At 44.9% G+C, this 18,349-nt stretch overlaps 2 protein-coding genes and 1 long non-coding RNA gene across 3 annotated transcripts; 1 reads left to right on the forward strand and 2 right to left on the reverse strand.

Moving 5' to 3' along the window:
• Window positions 1–151: 151 nt before the first annotated feature.
• Window positions 152–1,654, reverse strand: LOC107982068. Its single transcript, XR_001729680.3, has 2 exons — window positions 1,143–1,654; window positions 152–250 (listed from the first exon to the last, which is right to left on the reverse strand). It is a non-coding gene; the product is annotated as an uncharacterized LOC107982068 (long non-coding RNA).
• A 3,931-nt stretch (window positions 1,655–5,585) lies between these two features.
• Window positions 5,586–8,736, forward strand: LOC100678250. Its single transcript, XM_003424429.5, has 3 exons — window positions 5,586–7,623; window positions 7,856–8,494; window positions 8,570–8,736. Exon 2 carries the CDS (start codon window positions 7,975–7,977, stop codon window positions 8,464–8,466), a length of 492 nt encoding a protein of 163 aa, XP_003424477.1. The 5' UTR covers window positions 5,586–7,623; window positions 7,856–7,974; the 3' UTR covers window positions 8,467–8,494; window positions 8,570–8,736.
• Window positions 8,737–10,508: 1,772 nt separating this feature from the next.
• On the reverse strand, window positions 10,509–18,109 carry LOC107982050. Its single transcript, XM_016989224.3, has 2 exons — window positions 12,356–18,109; window positions 10,509–12,270 (listed from the first exon to the last, which is right to left on the reverse strand). Exons 1-2 carry the CDS (start codon window positions 12,969–12,971, stop codon window positions 11,063–11,065), a joined length of 1,824 nt encoding a protein of 607 aa, XP_016844713.1. The 5' UTR covers window positions 12,972–18,109; the 3' UTR covers window positions 10,509–11,062.
• Between the last annotated feature and the right edge of the window lie 240 nt (window positions 18,110–18,349).

An 18,349-nucleotide genomic window follows, 5' to 3' on the forward strand; every position in this document is an offset into this window, starting at 1 on the left:
GGATTTTTGCATCGGACTCGCTGTTTTTGGGAATCTGCGCTATACTTAAGCTGTGTACACTTGGAGATTATAAATTCGATGAATATGAAAGAATCGGGAGAACACATATGGTACAAGGATTAAAAAAAAAAAAGAAAAAAACCGACGAGCCTCCCGAGGAAACGACTTCGTTATATACACTTTATTCATACAAAAGTTAATCCGGTGGACGTACAGTCGCCAGGAGTAGTCTCATTATAATGCGGCGAATCTAAAAGTAAAAGCAGGCATTAATCGTATACTAAGCAGTATAATAAAACCTCGAAGCGCCGGATATACGCGCGCGCGCGTACGTATCATATAATGGCAGCTAGAACGATTCTTAATCAGCGGAAAATTTTCGGCTTGCATCAATACATTCGACTTTTCAATACGACCTCTTTTTCCACCCACTTTCTCGCTTCGCTTAGAAACAAACGCGCGATCTTCCGAAGGAATTCGACATTGTAAACCCGACCCTCTATACGCCGTACATAAATAACCCTTCGTCCGTGATTCCATTATAGTACACGCATATACTTCCACGGAGAGAGTCTGGAGTGTAGCCCGTTGTATTTGTTTACAGCGAGGCGCGTAACCGAGACTCGATTCGCGGCCAGAAATAGAATACACACATGCGCGCGCGACGTGGTTTGCGGTGCGCGGAGCAAACACGCGATCGGTTACTGCGTGTGTACATGGTATTTATTTATTTACGGGGATACCTTGAGCTATGTAGGAAAGTAGGCTGTTGTAGCCACGCGTTGTTTCTAAGCCCGCCGACCTTTTGTTCTACGCACGCGGGGGATAGAGTTACTATTCTGCGGGTAGCTCCGATGGCTAAATCAAACACACTCGCGCGCTACCGTTTGCCTCTCCATTGTCCTAAGGTATCCGCTTCTCTCTCCTGCCGAAACTACGAGAGCTACGGCCTTAAAACGACGCTGCACGCGAAGGAAGGAAAGAAAAAGAGAGAAGGAGGTCGATGCGTCTGGCGCGCGGTGAATCATCTCTCTCGCTCGTTCGTGTGTATTCGCGATCCTTTGTTTCGAAAACGCGCCGATTTGGAGAACTCGTCATACTTACGCTTTACGCCAATGTATACTGCACAGAGCGAGAGTTACCTCAGAGGGAAAGAGCATTGGACGACGATGCGACCGGTTTCCCGTCTATCGACTCGCGATTCTATACACGCGTGTACTTTTCTCTCGCCGGGGCTTCTTCGATCACTCCTCGTTTGCGTGTCACAGAACGACGCGAGGAATTTCGAACTGCACTCCATAGCACAGTCGAATCGAAAACTGATGCGCTATGCTCTTCGGAGAACGAAGCTGGAGGGCGTCGAGGTCGATGAACCGCTCGAGTGATTTTCGAGTTAGCGAGTAATTATAGCCTCGCTCTGTGCGCGCGCGCGAGCGAGCGACTGAGCGAGACTGAGAGTGCGAAGTGATCTGCTTTTCGATGTGTGTGAATTTTGATTAGGAGTAACACCGTATTGTAAAAGAGCGTCGAGTCTCGCTATCTATAGCCAGCCGGTGTGTAATTATAAGCGATCCATTCCAGGAAAAAAATATACGGAGCCGGAGCGATCGAAGAGCAAAAAGTCCAAGGATACAAGAGAGTCGCCTAATCTATATACCTACACACGAGGAATCCATAACCGTCTCGAAGAACCTCACGAAATAGGTCGTGCCTCGCGACGCTTTTAGAAGGCCAAATTTTCCCGACGTCTCCTGATATGCTTCACACACACACACACGTATACAATCTTATCAGGCGTGACCTGTGCGCCGCATATTTTCTGTACATACAAAACCGGGAGTCTCTCGACGGAAGCTTCATCTCGTATATGGTTATTTCGAGCAGTTCTTTTTTATTTTAGTCGAAAAATTTTTTATCCTCTAATTTTCTACACTTTCACTGATGCAAGAGGACTACTCGCGTTAGTCACGCGAAACTCTTTTTCTCTTTATCGCCTGTATAATTTTGTCGATTCATCGCTCGGAATCCAAGTGATTCACGCCGCGATTTTTTTATAACGCGCCTGTGTCGCGCGAAGAAGACAGAGTAGTGGACGCTGGCGAGAAAGGGAAAAAATTGCGCGTAAAAGAATATCCAGTAACAGCGGCGATGTACAATATACACACGTACACATAATATAAACGAGTCGAGCGACGATCGCTACTTGACGCGAGACAGCGTTTTATCAGGAGAGAACATCCCGTTCGCTCTAAAAATAGACGAGCCGCGCACCGCACTATCGACGTTCTTTTTCCCGTGTGTGTGTGTGTGTGTGTGTGTGTGTGTGTGTGTGTGTGTGTTATATCTCGAGAGCGGACCATCCGCTGCTGATGCATCAGCGTGTGTCATGAATTTCGAAATTTCGTCGGCGCTCGAAGTATTTTTATGTATTATTGTCGTACACTGCAGTGGAGAGAAGAAAAAGGAAGTCAAGTGCTACCGGTCGACGACGACGACGACGGCTCGATAATGTAGCTCCTAATCAAACACAAGTGTTTGCCAGGTGGATTTATCTCTCTTTCTCATATACTCGCGCTTGAGTAAAAACGTGTGCGTGATTATCTGTGACTCGATTGTACAAGTGCGACGAAGAAGCTATCTAGTAACCGGTGTGTTATTTTTTGCCTCGGTAGAATACACTTTTAATCGTTGAAAAAAAAAAAAATTATTCAATCCCACGTATAATGAAAAAAGCCAGTCGGCAACGAAAAAGGGCGACTCCCGAAAGCCCGCATCGCACGGAATAAACGGCTCTTGCCTGCGCCTCGTTCTCTCTCTCTCTCTTTCTCTCCGCGCTCAGCGCAGCCGTTTTCGGGACCGGCCGGCAGCGCGCGCGATTCTCGCCTGGCAACAGCGGCAGACTCGAGGCTGCGTCGTCCACTTCGACTTGTACACTCCTATGTATACTCTCCGTTCTTTTAAAGGGACGAGTAAGAGAGAAGGAGATTCGAATCGGACTGCGGCTATGAGGATTATTCGAGATCGTTGCGCTACTTGGGAAATTTTTTAAATATCGTTTTGAATTTTCTCTCGCCCAAAAAAAATCTCCCTCTCCATCGAAGCATTTGTCACAGGCGCGTCGAAGTGAAACCGATTTATCGTCGTTTCTCTCCGGGAAAAGGAAGATATCCGACGAAATAATTTTTCAGCCGCGAGAGGAGAAACCGATAAAAGCGCGCGCTTTAATGCCACTCCTGCACGAAATTAGAAGCTTATACACACGCCTATGGATATTATACACGGAAAAGCACGCGTACATCTGCGTGCAAATTCTGCACGGAAAAAATTAACGGAGCATCTTGTGCCGCGTAATAATGATAATAATAACAATAATTATAAGCGGGCTCTCGATCAAAGTGACATTTTTTTTCAGCCGCATACTTCCACACGCACTCGAGAGAGAGAGAGAGAGAGAGAGAGAGAGAGAGTCTTCGCAGCTGGTCAAACAACTCCGTGGAGCCTGTTTCGTCCGCGGGCCCAATTTTTATACGTCGCTTGCAGCTCGTTCTTCTCTGCCTATGGATATATACAACGCGTGTGTGCGCTCTCTCTCTCTATCTCTCTCTCTCTCTCTCTCTCTCTCGGCCCATCTGCTAATTTTTCGTCGAGCTCTTCTTCTTCTTCCTCCTCCGAAACTTGATTATTTCCTCTGGCTTTGTACACGTAAAGTCGAGTGATTTTTTTTGTGAATGCGACTGTTTCAGTCAGTCCTCGACATGTATGTGGAAGCCCTCGCGTGTGCGAAGAAATATAAGGCTCTGTATAATACATACACACACACACACAGAGGTAGACGAGCCTGTGCGCGTGCATTACCCTCCGAAGTTTATCTTCCGTGAAGAAACCTGTTTTTCGAGACTTCAAATCGCTCGATATGCAGCGGCGACTCGATCGAGGAGTTGATTTTAATATTCAATCTCGAGCGCTGCAGGTATAAAATGTATAAGACGAAAGCCTTAAGATTCAAATACGCCAGTCCATTTTTTCCCAATCGCTACTATTATCTATAGATTAGATCAAAAGCTAGAGCAAGTGCGAACGACACACATTTGAAAAGAAGAAATGCCTCCCGGCCTTGAACCCCCCTTCGCAAAGCACATTAATCCGTCTATTCCTCTCTCATCCCTAATACCTACACAGGTACGTACGACTTTCTCCTCTGTCTCTCTCTCTCTCTCTCGCGCGCGCGCGCGCGAGAATTGGCATCAAGCAAGAAGGCCTTCGCGACCAAGTTCGTCGACCTTCGTTCTATGTATATCGAAAACGCGAGGCTCGCGAGAGCGAGAACATGGAGGTCACTCGGCAAGGTGCCGCCGCTGCCGTCGAGGGAGACGTGCGCAAGCGCAGCGCCGAAAAACCGGCTCGACGATGCTCGAGAACGAATCGACAGCTTTCGAGAGTTTTAGAAAGTTTTTTTTTATTTCCTTCTTAATATCCCCTTCGATTTTTCATGTCTCGATTCGAGCCGATACCGATTTTTCCACTGATGGTGGGTTCCGTGCGTGTAATCTTGTTGTTGCGTATACATATGTGCCTGCTGACTGTATCTAATCGGAGAGCGTTGGCCAATATGGCTATTTTGGATGATGGGATTATCAACGGCCTGTGCGTGTATAGGAAATTTTTATAGCCGAGGGTTATAAACCGATCACTTCAGGAGGCTGTGCTATTTATATATAGGTGCATCGAACGGTCAGGTGCGGTTTGTTAAAAAAAAAAAAAAAAGAAAAACAAACAAAAAACCGAGCGTTACAACAACCAGTGACACGTACGATACATCCCATACATCAGACACCTCGACGGGAAACGTCGCGTGTCGCTGCATTTTTAGAAAGTTAATGGACGATGCATTTGCATAAAATATAGCCGGATTTTTTGAAAGGTGGAGAAGGAAAATCAATGCTTTCGACTTTCACATTAGCATTGAATGAAAGGATGCCTCTCTCGCCCTCGGCTCTAAATATAAACTCGCGCTTCGTCGGAAATATCGAGAATGTTTATATTTAGCTATGTCTGTAATGAAAATTTGTTCTTCTTTCATATCGATATCGCGGTGATATATGGTAACGGCTTCTAGATATTTCAGCACATAATGCGTAATTATTTTTCCGAAGCGTGTCGGTGGGCAAAAAATCGTTACGCAACTTCGGAAAGTTTTTCCATGCTTTTACATGTAAATTTCTTCAGCGCTCGGTATAGCATTATGCAAAAATCTACGGCGTAGCTGTATGTATAGAGTCTCGAACGAATATTTTTTTAATAAAATACGTGGATATGTTGCAACTCGGCGCAATGTTGTATATATAAAAGCGTATACTGCAAAAAGCTCGTTTGAAATAACGCACGATTCGCTGATCGAACTTGACTCTATACTTGCATCACCTTATATACAACCAGCACAATTAATTGCCAGTAGTACAATATTACTCCAAAATAACGACGAATCCCTATCTTAAACCATCCCCTCGTGCTCACCACAGGACGAGATGAAGCAGCAGAATTCCGTGAAAAACCAATTAGCCGCAAGCTTCAGCCCCTCGATGGGGATAAACCATCAGCACAGCGGCGCAGTAAAGCTCAACGACGGGAAATGAAAGAGTCGTCTCTCGAATTGTTCTCGCGCCGCGGTGGCGGCTATTAATTAACGGGGCAGCTTTCTCTCTCTCTCTCTCTCTCTCTCCGTGTGTCTTTTTTACTTCGGGTTCGACAACCCTGCGGGGGCGTCCGTCGTTTGACCGACGACGAAGTGTATATGTGCCTCCTAATGCTTCGCCGTCACACCACGTGGCGTGCGGCCCTCGCTTTTCACACGCATGTGTGCTTTCTTTCTTGCTTCGACGACCAAGGGTGTGTTCCGAGAGAGAGAGAGACTCCCTACTGCTGTGTGACGTGGGCGGTTGGATTTTGGAACTGAGGATTTGGTCAAGATTTGTGATAAGATTATATACATCACGAATTTGTGAATTATAGCGGTGTAACGGACCATGGCTCCGATCTACTGTAGATTACGCTTTTTGAGTTTGAGCTGCAAATCTTGAAAGTGCCATTTAATCAGCGTAAAAAAAGTTTTAAATACAGTATATACAAGCGAAAAAATAGTAAAGCAAACAGCGTGAAAAATGCGCCAATGCCGATCAGCATCATCATCAGCGGCCGTCCTCTTCATCATCATCAGCGTCGCCTCTACTCCGGTAAACAGTATATTTAAAATCGGCGTCGCTGCAAAAAAGCCAAATGATGCAAGCGTTAGCACCTTGCGCGCTCGACGCGACGGTAAACAACTTCTCTCGAGGCGCCTCGACAAAAAGCTCTCTCTTCACATAATACATCAGCGTACACCTTGAGATATTTCCGTTCATCGCTCTAATATACTTAGTATAAACGATCGAGAGAACGTTTTTCGACCGCGTGGGCGTGAAGCTGACGCGGATTTCCGAAATATCCCTCGGGCCGTGGCACGGCTGTATTTATACGCGTCGAATTGTTCCGAATCGCGCTCGATTATTTCAGTTCGATTGCGAAATCGCTGTTTCGTACGCGTATACGGAAAGAGATTGGGGGGGGGGGGGGGAGAGGGCGTGTACCGCAATGTAGTTCAGCGATTTTACGACGGCCGTAAAGAAGAGGTTCGTTGTGTGTAAAAGACGCTTTTTATATAGGAGCCGTTTTGTGAGATTATTTCAAAATTTTCTGATTTACCGTCGAGTGAGAGAAGCTCTGTTATATAAGTGAGGCGTTATTCAAATGTGTAGCCTTTTAAAACTTTTATAATTTTACGACGCGACGCTTAATTGTGCTCGCGAGTTATAAAAAGCTGCCTCGCGTGTGCTGTTCTGTTATCTTGTTTATTGGATCTGAAATCTTTTTCTACCATAGGGTCGAAGAAAAAAATTTTAAAAAATTATACGTAAGTCGTTTAAATAACGCGGATCGTCTGTTTTACCGGGAGAGAAGAACATCCTACGGCCTGATTTCAAAAAAAGCAAACAAAAAAGAAGGCAGAGTCGTGTGAAACGCCAGTCAAATCGACCTACTCTCTTGCTAATGTGTGTTTACCATTGCACGTTATTCGTACACTCTAAGCTCGTGCCGGCGTTCTATGTTCGACGGAGCTTTTATTCAAACATTGAAAAATACTCCTTTTCGCAACAAACAGAGCTTAAAACTGAAAAACCAGTTAAAAACGAGTATCTCGCGCACACATCATCGCAGGAGAGTGAGAGAGGGATAGGCCAGTGTCGAAGACGAAGAGGGCGGCGGTCGACGTGTGCCAACACCCTCGAGCTTGCAGGGCGCGGCTCAATCAATTATCGCGAGGGTGCGCCCGCGCGTAGCAACAGTCCCTCACCCACACACACACGTATAATACATCATACAGGCAGGCACACACAGGCTGATGGAGAAATTACAGTCACTGCGCACTGGAGGAGGAAGGTGCGCCTGCGCGAGAACGGGAGGACTGTGTCGTAGCTGCGTTGTTTGGCAGGACGAGGCTAAGCTGCTCTCTGCTGGGCGAGACTGGATTCTTTTTGTTATTGATATTTTTCAGTCTCTCCTGCGTGTACTGGATTTTCGTCTGCTCAGGTATGTACAGGGCGATGGGTTTGGCTAACGATTTTTCGAGAGAGCTTGCGACGGCTGTGTGCGGAGAGTGTGAGAGCTTGCAGCAGTGGTGCGTGTGCGCGATTCTAGGGTATCGGAGGAGCCATTGAGCCAATGAATATCGCATGACTGCGTGAACGCGAAGTCGGGCTTTTGAAAACGAGCTCGTTTGCACGATACGCCAGCTTGACACGAGTGATGCTGTTTGTTACAGGATCTAGAGGACAAGATGCTCGCGATCGAGCCGCCTCTTCGAGCTTTAATTAAGCAATAGAACAAAATTTCACACACACACACACACACACACACAGACCTGCAGCACACAGAGGAAAGATGACGGTGACGACGGAGCTGAAGGAAATCAAGGAGATGCTCCGCAAGATGATCCGCGACATGACGAAGATCCGTCAGACGCAGAAGCAGATGAAAGCCGAGATGTACGAGGTGAAGGACGACCTTAAACGTTTCCGCGAGCTGTGGAAGAAGGAGAAGGCCGAGATCGAGAACCGCCTGCAAAAGCTCGAGGAGGACAAAGTCAAGCGTGAGCTCATGCAGCGGCTCAACCGGTTCGAGAAGATGGAGGAGGCCATCGAGCTGAAGGAAAAGAAGAGCAGCAACTGGGAACTGCCCAACAGCTCGCAGCAGCTGCAGGAGAGCGAGATGATCCAGAAGCACATCGAGAACATCGCCAAGAAGGAGAGGGCCAGCAGCAGCACCGTCAACATCGAGTACAAGAAGCTCTGCATCAACGAGAAGAACATGCTTCTGAAGGACGGGCAGAGATTCATCAGGCAGTTCTTCGGGGCTGGAAAAACCGATCTCTAAGAGCGGCGCGCGAGTAGAAGAATTAGCGGTGAGTTTGAGATGCGCAAGCTTTCAGTTCGTATATAGTGTGCTTATTGAGGACCGAATTTCGCTTCTGTTGCAGATGTATAAACTGTTCTGTCACGGCATTTTTTTTCTTCATATTTTCGATTCTACAAGTGTCTTGGAACAACAATCGAATTGTTGCCTTTGTCACCGCAATGCCTTAACGAAATGTAGAACTAGATATTACTGTAAATAATTCAAATATACATATATATCATAATATAATCATGTAGATATAATACAGTAAAGTGGGGGACTTTTAAAGTGCTTGTGTGCGAGTATTATAGGGGAGGGGAACTTTTTTCTTTCCTGTCAGGGCTTTTCAAAACCGATTACACGAACCGTTTGCTTTCGACTCACTCACAGGGGTGAAGAGGTGTATTAGATCACGAAAAGCCGTCCATCAGCCTCTAATCAATTCTCTGTAATGTACACACGACGCTAAACTCTAATGTAATGAGTACCTCGTAGTCTCGTCTTTCGTCCTCGAGTATAATACAGTGTCTCTCTTTCAGAACTTTTCTTTTACTTCGCGCGAATAACGGAACCTCGAATCATCAAAATTTATTCAGCAGCCGCATAAATTTAAAAACAAAAAAGAACGCCTTTCTGCGGAAGCCTAAATTTCAAATTCGAATTCTCCCACAGTGAGAAGTAGACGAAATCATTGTCACATCCGTCGAAATATACTCGCGGATGAGCGAGGCACAGCGAATGAACAGTTTTTGCGGCGAAAATATCCGCTCTCTCTGACTCATTACGGGGCAAATTTACGAGCGGACCTTCGCGGAGAGTTGACGGTCTCTTCTGCGGCGATCGAGTCCACGCACACACGCACGCGCGCATCTAAATATATAAATAAGTCGGCGCGGGAATTCAGCCGCTGTTTTATAAATTCCCTTCGAGCGGATTCGGCCTGGCAACGCTTGTTTTTTCATTTTTTTTTTACTTCGTCGTCGGAGGGAAATCTCGTAGTTTTCCGCTGTTAGGCTGATTTATCGATGGAGAAAATTGTCTAAATTTGTAACATGCGCATACGGAAAGAAAATTTAGTCGCGTTGATAGTCGTGCGTCAGAGTGAACATCCTATATATGAATCTGGCTGTACGATCCCATGGAATAGAGGCTCGTTTCCACTGTTTACTACGATTTCTCGCTGAAAGTCTGTAGAGCCGTCGAGAACAAAAGCTTCGAATTTGTTTATTTGCATATGCGCGTAGCTCGAAAGCAAAAATAAACGGATCGGCAAACAAACGAGCACGACTGCGACTGACAGACGAGATGCTCGCGAGACAAATTTCCGATCCGTTAAACTCAATTATGTGCACACCGCGCGCGTACACATTTTTCTCCTCACTGACTCAGTCCATTCGGACGGATTATGCACCGACTGACGCCGATGGGGCGAATATTTATGCGTGGATTACGTTTTAATTCTTATCAGTGGCTATATAGGTCTTGTTTTATTCCGAAAGAAACTTTCGTGTATAACAAGCGTCCTCCGCTTCGAGGTAATCAAATTAGCATCGCATTCGTATTTATGGACAATCGCCCTCGCGATAAGATCGACTCCCAATCGCTCGGCTCGATCTGGCGTGACTTTCTTTTTTTCGCTGCAGCCATTGTCGGCGACTCTCGTGTGTCTCCGCGACTGTTCTCCCAAAGCCTCTAAGCTGACTGTGACTGATGAGAATTGATTTTTCAGGCGTTCGCGCGGCTGACTTTGGATATTCTATTATGCATTTAGTAAATTTAGAAGTGTAGCCAGTATACTTAGCCCCCGAGTCTCGAATTTTATTGATATAACCGAGCTGTCGACGGGAATAAGGACTGGAGCCGTCTCTTTTTCTTCTCGGCACCTAACACTCGCGGCTTTATTTATAGCCAAAGTATCCGTCGCTCGGTTTCGTTCCGCCGTATGGTCGCGATCACGCCACCCCGCATAGACATGACTTTTCTCGTCTTTTCTTTTGCCGTCGTCGTTTTATTCATTTTTTTTAGTTGGTTAAATTAATTCAACGTGCTAACTTACGCCTCGTTTTTACGTTGATTCGATCCTGTACATCGAGCACATCCTCCATCCAGATTCACGACTGTCAAGCGACATGATTCTATGGATGGATCCGAAGAAGCATCAGTGTATCTTACCAGGACGTTTGCCATCTCTTTCTACCTTCTCCTGCAGGTAATTTGCACGACAAGTTCGAGGCTCGCAGTATATTAAGAAAATCGAAGCCAAAAAGTGCGCTAACGGTGGTCTGCTGAAGAAACTGCTCCCGATCGAGTCGAGTCGTGCGTGTATATTTCCTGATAATTTGTCGGAGAATGGATACCGTAAGGGTTTGGGTGGTAATAATAATAATAATAAAGCGATACGGGCTAATTTTATTGTACACATTGAAAGCGGTATACATAGTATCTCAAGAGCTATTGAAACGCAAGAATAGCACAATCAACTTTTTCAACTTAATTTTCATATGGATTTATGTAATACACACTGATGCGGCAACCTTTATATACTAATCTTCTTTTTCGCTAATCGATAACTATTTCAAATGTGTGAATCAACACCATTTGCATTGCTCGATAAAAATTTGAGTTTAAAAACGACGATTTCAAGACATAGCACGAGAATTGCAAATACCCAACATCCAATCAAAATCGTAAAAACGTGATGCAAATTTTCAAGCCCAACACTTTCTACTGTGTAATTTTCGGAATATCGAAAGTGACGGTAACAAGCCTCGCGAGTAAACATTAGGTCAACGAAACCCCCTTCACTCATCTTAAGCAAGAGCCACTGTATTTTCGAGAAGAGGGGAGAATCCTCTGCTATCAAGTAAGAGTGACCACTATTAACTAAATTAAGCTTCGATACGTGAAAAAGCTCACTTTCGCTTCCAAAGTATCCTATATGAAATCGCGAACCGGCACAAGCTATAGAACTATCACCTTTCAAAAGGCGATCGAAGCAGTTTCCCGTTTCTTTCACTGCTCGAAAACGATCTCGAACATCTTTTTGCCATATCAATTCTTTAAGGCTATCCACGCCGTAAATAACCGAATTTGACTTTATTAAATCCTCGTACGAATCTATCACTGGTACTCTGTTACTAGAACTTTCCAAAGCAGTGAGTAAACTGAGCAGGCAAGAATTGAATACAAACGCGAAGATTATCAACAAAATCAGAAGTATTCTTTTGACTGCATGTCGAGGCACAGTTGCATATGAAATGCCCAGGCATATTCGCAGGTAGTTCAAAGCAGCCAGAGATATGGACTGCTCGAGGATGTACTTCAAGCTCACGGTAAAGGCTAAACTCGAGATGAACAAGTATATAAAAAAGTTTAAACCGACGTTTCCTAGTTTTTCGAACAGAGTGATTTGCTTCTTTAACGATACAATGGCTACTGTCTCTGCGTGAAACGAATGAACTTGAAAATTCCAATAGTGTCGAAGAAAACGTATATTCATAATCAATAAGACTGTGCCCGATATCAAATCGTTTAATAAACTTTGGGGTTCACCAAAAGGGCTTATGAAGCCATGAGTGTCCGAAAATTTGACTGTAACGGTTGCGTTCATGCGATGCAAAACACTGGCTATTAATGAGAAGCCAGGCGAAGTGAAACGCTTGTAACCACTCATCGTTGAATTGTAATGGTTTGTAATACTTGTTCTTTTTAGAGCCACCTTTAGATTTGTGCCATGCAGGTTTTTACTTTTGTCGAAGAATAAGTTGTTGCACTCGAGTCTGCCTAAGTTAAGTCAAGCACGTTAAAATGAAGTAGAATACATTAAAAAAAGAATAATTAGATTTAATGGAAAACTTTTGATATTTACCATGCTTGGATGACGTCAGAATCGTATCAACAGTAAGTTGAAATAATGACCAATTAGAGTCCGAGGTCTTGCTATGCAGATCTATTTTGGTCCATAATTTTGGAGCTACTTCAGCGTACGGGTTAAACGTGTATGCAACTTCTTGGTCGTTTGCATTTTTGCAGATGTACAAAACAGAAAGGATATTAAACTTCCAGGCTTGTTTTAAAAATGCATATGCCAATTGACAAGTATCAAGGTAATCAATGTTGACAATGACAAAGTATGCTTCGTTTTGCCACCAAATCGAGTTCTTTATTTTGAGCATTAATTTTGTAAATTCTGTAATATTTGATGCAATTATTAATGCACAAGTAGTCGGTTTATGATACTTAGCGATTTGAGTTTCGTTTGACAGGTACGATTCTCGGAATCCTCTTCGAGAGTCAAAGTTAGCATTAATTTGGAATAAATGTATCGGAATATGCCTTGAAAATGAGCATTTAGAAGTTGGACAGTGATCTGCATTTTCAACGACGAGGAGAACATTGTTATCCCATATCTTACGGACACATGTATCAAGAAGCTTTTCCTTCGAATCAGTTAATTCAGATATTTTAATAATAACATGCCACATAAGATTAATAATTAAATAAATACCCTTACCAACATGAGTTGCTCATTTTTGAACGACAGGTGAAAATGAGATTTAGCTGTAGTAGCTGAAACTTTTGGTACAAAGCGATGTTCGAACAAATAAAAAAGAAAGAAATTAAATAAAAATTTAGGACAGTACGTTATTTTCATTATTTAACAAAATGAAGCGAAATTCAATTTTTATTCGAGATAGCTTTCATGAAACAGGCTTAGACAGCTTAAGACGTACTCTTCTCTCATTCAATTTTGAATAACTGGCTAGCTTAATTTTGCAATGTGCAAAGGTCACTTAAATAACGAAGTATATAACACTGTATACTACGATATCCGAATCGATTGACTCCTGCACATTTGGCATTGGAAAATTTAATGATCGGGACATTTTTTCACTGCACACATTTTACGATACGTCCTTAGTAGAAAAATCGATAATCTTTAAAAACCTTGCGTAAAAAAAAGGAGCTGTCAAAATTAATTTTACTAAATAAAACGGAAATCGCCATCGTCATCCCCAGTGGGTGTGGTGTACATACGTCTCGGTGTCGACCATACAGGCTAGAGTAAAAGCGCGAGCGGGGAAAGTCAGAGCCACCCCCGAGCTTACATCTCGGGACGACGCCTCCCCCAACAACCAAGCCAGCATCCAGCCCCTAACTCTGGACCGACATTGCGGATTCGAGGGAAAATGGCGAGGCTGCGACTGTGGGTGGTCTCTTCAGGCGTCGACGTCTCTCGGCTCTCTTTCACAATCTTATCCAAACCGAGTCCTCGTAAAATTAAAAAAAAAATCTCCTTCATCTACGCCGTGAAAAGAAAAATTCATCGAACCAGCACTTTTCCCAATATACCGACCGCTTATCGTTTCTCACGCAGCTCCTATCGCCGAGACGTTCGACTGAAATTCCTACATCTGATAAAGGCCTATCGCCCTGACGAGGAAAAGAAACACACATGCATACGCTCGCCCTACATATTATAAGTATTATCGACCGAAAAAAAGGTCGCGCGTGTAATATATAACGTTTGCTCGTCGCGGCGAGTCGATAACGAAGATGAGCAAAAAAAAAAAAGAAAAGAAACACGCGCACATCACTCGATGTACAGAAGTGCATCGCAGCGGCTACTGATACGAGTATACATTTCGAGTGTATACGAGAGAGAGAGAGAGAGAGCCGCGTTGTCGGCTGATTTAGTGAGATGGCTCTCGGTTCGTTTAATTACTCGCGTTCGGCGAAGGAGAAAGGGAGAAACGCCGAGAGGAGTAATGAAAATGTCGAGGATGTGCTTTATAAGAGCCGCTGCACATTTTTTACCTTCCCCGATGAGTTGTTGGTTATAATACGCTGCAATTTGCATCTCTCGGAATTCGGATCATTTGTCGATTCTCCTAAAAAGGAACCATCGGAATACCCCCTAGCAACAAACCATCGTTCTTACGTAAAGCTCCGGCAGCTACTATCGAGTCGTTAATTTGGCCGCGGCTCTGCGAGAACGAGAGCGAGTATAGGAGAGCAGATAGGCTGTTTACGCGCTTGACGCCGCTGACCCGTGGAGCGAACCCCTCTCTCAAGCTCGCTCCGACTGATAACCCTCCGGTTGACTCGTCGATACTCAGGCTTTTCCCAGAGAGAGAGAGAGAGAGAGAGAGAGAGAGAGAGAGAGAGAGACAGCTTCTTGCTGACGCGATGCATCGATATTCAATTTTAATTCGAGAAAAAAATCCACCCACGCACCCTCCCAACTCCAAAGCTGAATAAAAAGTCATACCCACCACCCTTAAGACAAACACACTCGGGTAACTCGACTCCCGCAGGTAAACTCCCCTCTTTCTCCGTCGTCCTCCTCCTCCTCGTCGTCGCTGTTTGCTCGCTCTTTTCTCGTCCGCGCACAGACATCAGCAGCGGCGACGCGACAGACATCACGCCATCGCGTATACACACAAAGATATCGACCGTCTCGCGTGTTTTTTCTTCTCCTCCGTCGCGTGTCGCCGCTGACGACGAGGAGGTATTGTCTTGTGCGAGCTAAGCTCGTCGCGTCGACGGATTTAATTGGCCGGGATTTTTTGAGAAATGTCTGTTACATAATTTTTTTTTGTTCCGATTCGTTGATTACAATGTATCGCAGTTGGCCGTAAAACGGCGACGACTCGCGGCGGTGCTCCGCAACCTCTCATTACTATTACAAGCACGGTAATAAGCGGGAAAAATTGATTGGCTGCGCGGCTCTCTCGAAGGGCCGATAACCGATAACTCTATACACCTACCTGTTGGCCTAGTACGTTTGTTCCTCTCTATACGTATGCTATGTAAGTTAAAGCACCCGATAAACTATGCGTATAGTCGAAATCGAGGCTGCGCAGTGCAGCGAAGGAGAGCAGCGGAAGTCAGTGTGACAACGCTGTATACCGATGCAGAGTCGCCGATGAATATGTAGCTACACTGGCCTTCGACCTCCGATATGCATATTCACGCGCGCGCGCGCGTGTGTGTGTGTGTGTGTGAAGCCTGGCCTGCAAGTTTTTCCTCCATTTCGAGACGAAAATTCGTCTTCCTTATGCAAGCTCTCTCAGGAATGTTCGGCGCTGCATCGGAGGTAAACGACTCGAGGAGACTCGAATTAACAGTTAATGCACCATACCGGTTATATCGATTAACCGTTACATCTCAGCGAGAAACATAAAGAAAGAAGGGACGGCTCTCGAACGTTTATTCGAAAATCCGCGCGATTTTCAAATCAAGACTAGAAAAAATTGCAAGCAATCCGACGACGAGGGGTGGACCAATCGGTCGGGGCTGCGGCTAACGCATACCACGCGAAGGAGAGAAAGTGAGCTGAGTGTATGAGTATATACTTATATACGCGAGAGGCGAAGCAGTCAACGAACTCGGCGCACGTGACACTGACCCCTCTCTCTCTCTCTCTCTCTCTCTTAAAGGGTAAACGCTCGCTCGCGCGCGGATTAATTTATGGCTCCGGAGAGAGAGAGAGAGAGAAGCTTTTTCCCGAATTCTCGTTTCGATGCTAATGCCGCTCTGCGACAGGATGCGAGGCATAGCGGGATATGCGACTGGAATCCAGAGGGTTTAGTTTCCCGACCGGAGATGTGCACCTGCGTCCGTACATTATATTCTTGCTTTGGAAAATTTATCTCGATTTTCATCCTCGACCCTTAACGAAATGATTTTTTCGCGAAGCTTGCGCACAGCGAGGTATCGATTAGAACGTTAAGTTTGTAGGATTTATCGCCCGTTTCACACGCGAGTCGCTCAGAGGCTGTTAAAACGGACTCGAATAGAGCTGTACATTAGAGCGTTAGCCGCGAAATAGCTGTCCACTAGTCTGACGCGTTTAGTGAAAAAAAATTCTCTGAGAAGCGAAGATATCGCGGAAATTGATTTATCGGTCGTTAAGAGCCGATTCTATTCCCGACGGCGCGTCACGAATACACGCGTTTATTTTATTAATCACCATTTAGGCATGATCGTGTGCGAAGTGAATACCTGCGCTTATACTTCCTGAAGTATTGGTCGAATGAATCAAGCGTATCTTTTTATACGTCGGAATTGTTGATTATGGCGCCGTTTGACATTCATCTCGATGTTGCAATATTCGAACTTACGACTTTGTTAACAACGACGTAGAGCATAATAACCAGAATTTCGCGCATAATGTAGTCGAACTCGCGGCATAAATTAATCCGCAAATCAAGGCTCATCCCGTTAATATTCATTACCGCGCACGTGTACAATTTTTAGACCGGCTTCCAATTATCAATGCACGTACGCGAGTACAGACAATATCATCCACTAAATCGCGCAATTTCATTGTATTCCTACAACGTGGATTCCACTCGACGATAATCAGCAGCAACAATTGCCTCAACGTCGTCCTGTAAAATTACTATTATAAATTTCTTCACAACGTTACTAATACACCTCCACGGCGAAGAGTGTCTTCGTCGCGCGCAGCGTCCCATTAGCAATTTAAAGATAGCGCCGAGTCACGATCGTATACACACGCATATGAAATATGCAAAATTATGCGTGTGTATCAGGTGAATCCGCGACACACACACATGTACGCGTTGCAAGACTGCACTTTTAATTAAAACTCGGCGTACTTTTCTCTCTCTCTCTGTCTCTCTCTCTCTCTCTACTGTGCCGCGCGCAATTTGCGTAATTGCCGGTGAGTCGAGAGTTCCGATATATTTTGCGGGGGATTAATCGGTGTGCTATTAATTGTGTTCGAGATCTGTGGTATGTGGAGAAAATTGCGGCATGTGAACGATGATAAAGTCGAGGGGAGTAAAGTGGAGGAGCTTTTTTCTTTCGTATATTTGCATCGAAAACAATTTCGAAAGAAACGGACACACGAGAAAACGTCTGTAAATAATACGTAAAACTAGTCGAGCCTCGTTGTAGCAGCAGAAGCATTAGCCACACGCCACGACCACGTGTGCGCTGTGAGACCTCCTGGAAAAGGAAACTTTCCAAATATAGGAAAGGCTCTCCAGCTGCAACTTTTGCAGATTTTCCCACACGTGCATCTAGCCTGGGCGACTTCTCTTCTACATGCCGAAGTGAAAATTCAACAGATTATACATCCTAAATAGGAAATGCAAGCAGAGCCGCGCGAATTTCAATTTTTAATCGCGTTAGCAAGCCTAATGCACGCCGCAGAAAAGAACACGACGAGAAAAGGGGCTCTCCGCTCTCCGTAGTGCCAGTACATAGGATATTCCTTAATTAACTTTATTCTACCGAGGCATGCGATTCGACGTTATACCGCTCGTAATCGATTGCCGCCGCCACCACTCGCTCTCTCACTATGTGCGTGTGTGTGTGTGTGTGTGTATTCTGGGCTTCGACTCGAGCTTTTCTTTTCCTGCCGAGGCTCGAAGGGGGTTCTATTAATAAAACGCCGCGGAGAGAGCTTGAATTGTTTCGCTGCTTTCGACGATCCTTATAATACGTACTATGACTGTAATAGCTGGGCTCTGCGGTGAACTTGTTTTTCGACGATGTTATATCCGTTTTTTCCACAGCTGATGTACTATCGTCCTAGTTGTTGTTGTTACGTTGTTTGTTGATTGCGATCAGTTGAAAAGTTGCGCCGCTGCGGATGTATCTGCAAAGTTATAGCAGTGGAATATGAGTATCTGGGTAAACGGGTTCGCATATGTTTGTGTAATACAGAATTCATGAGATTGAATTAAAGACTTTCCTGGTGTATAGCTTCCTGAATAGTTTTAGCGCTGAATTTATCGACTGTGCAGGCGCGAACTTTCCTTTTTATTTTCTACAAAAATAATACGGCTGCGGTAATGTAACTCAATCGTCGCCAATTGACCTCTTA

This window comes from Nasonia vitripennis, chromosome 5, assembly GCF_009193385.2.
Source record: "Nasonia vitripennis strain AsymCx chromosome 5, Nvit_psr_1.1, whole genome shotgun sequence".
NCBI lineage: Eukaryota > Metazoa > Arthropoda > Insecta > Hymenoptera > Pteromalidae > Nasonia > Nasonia vitripennis.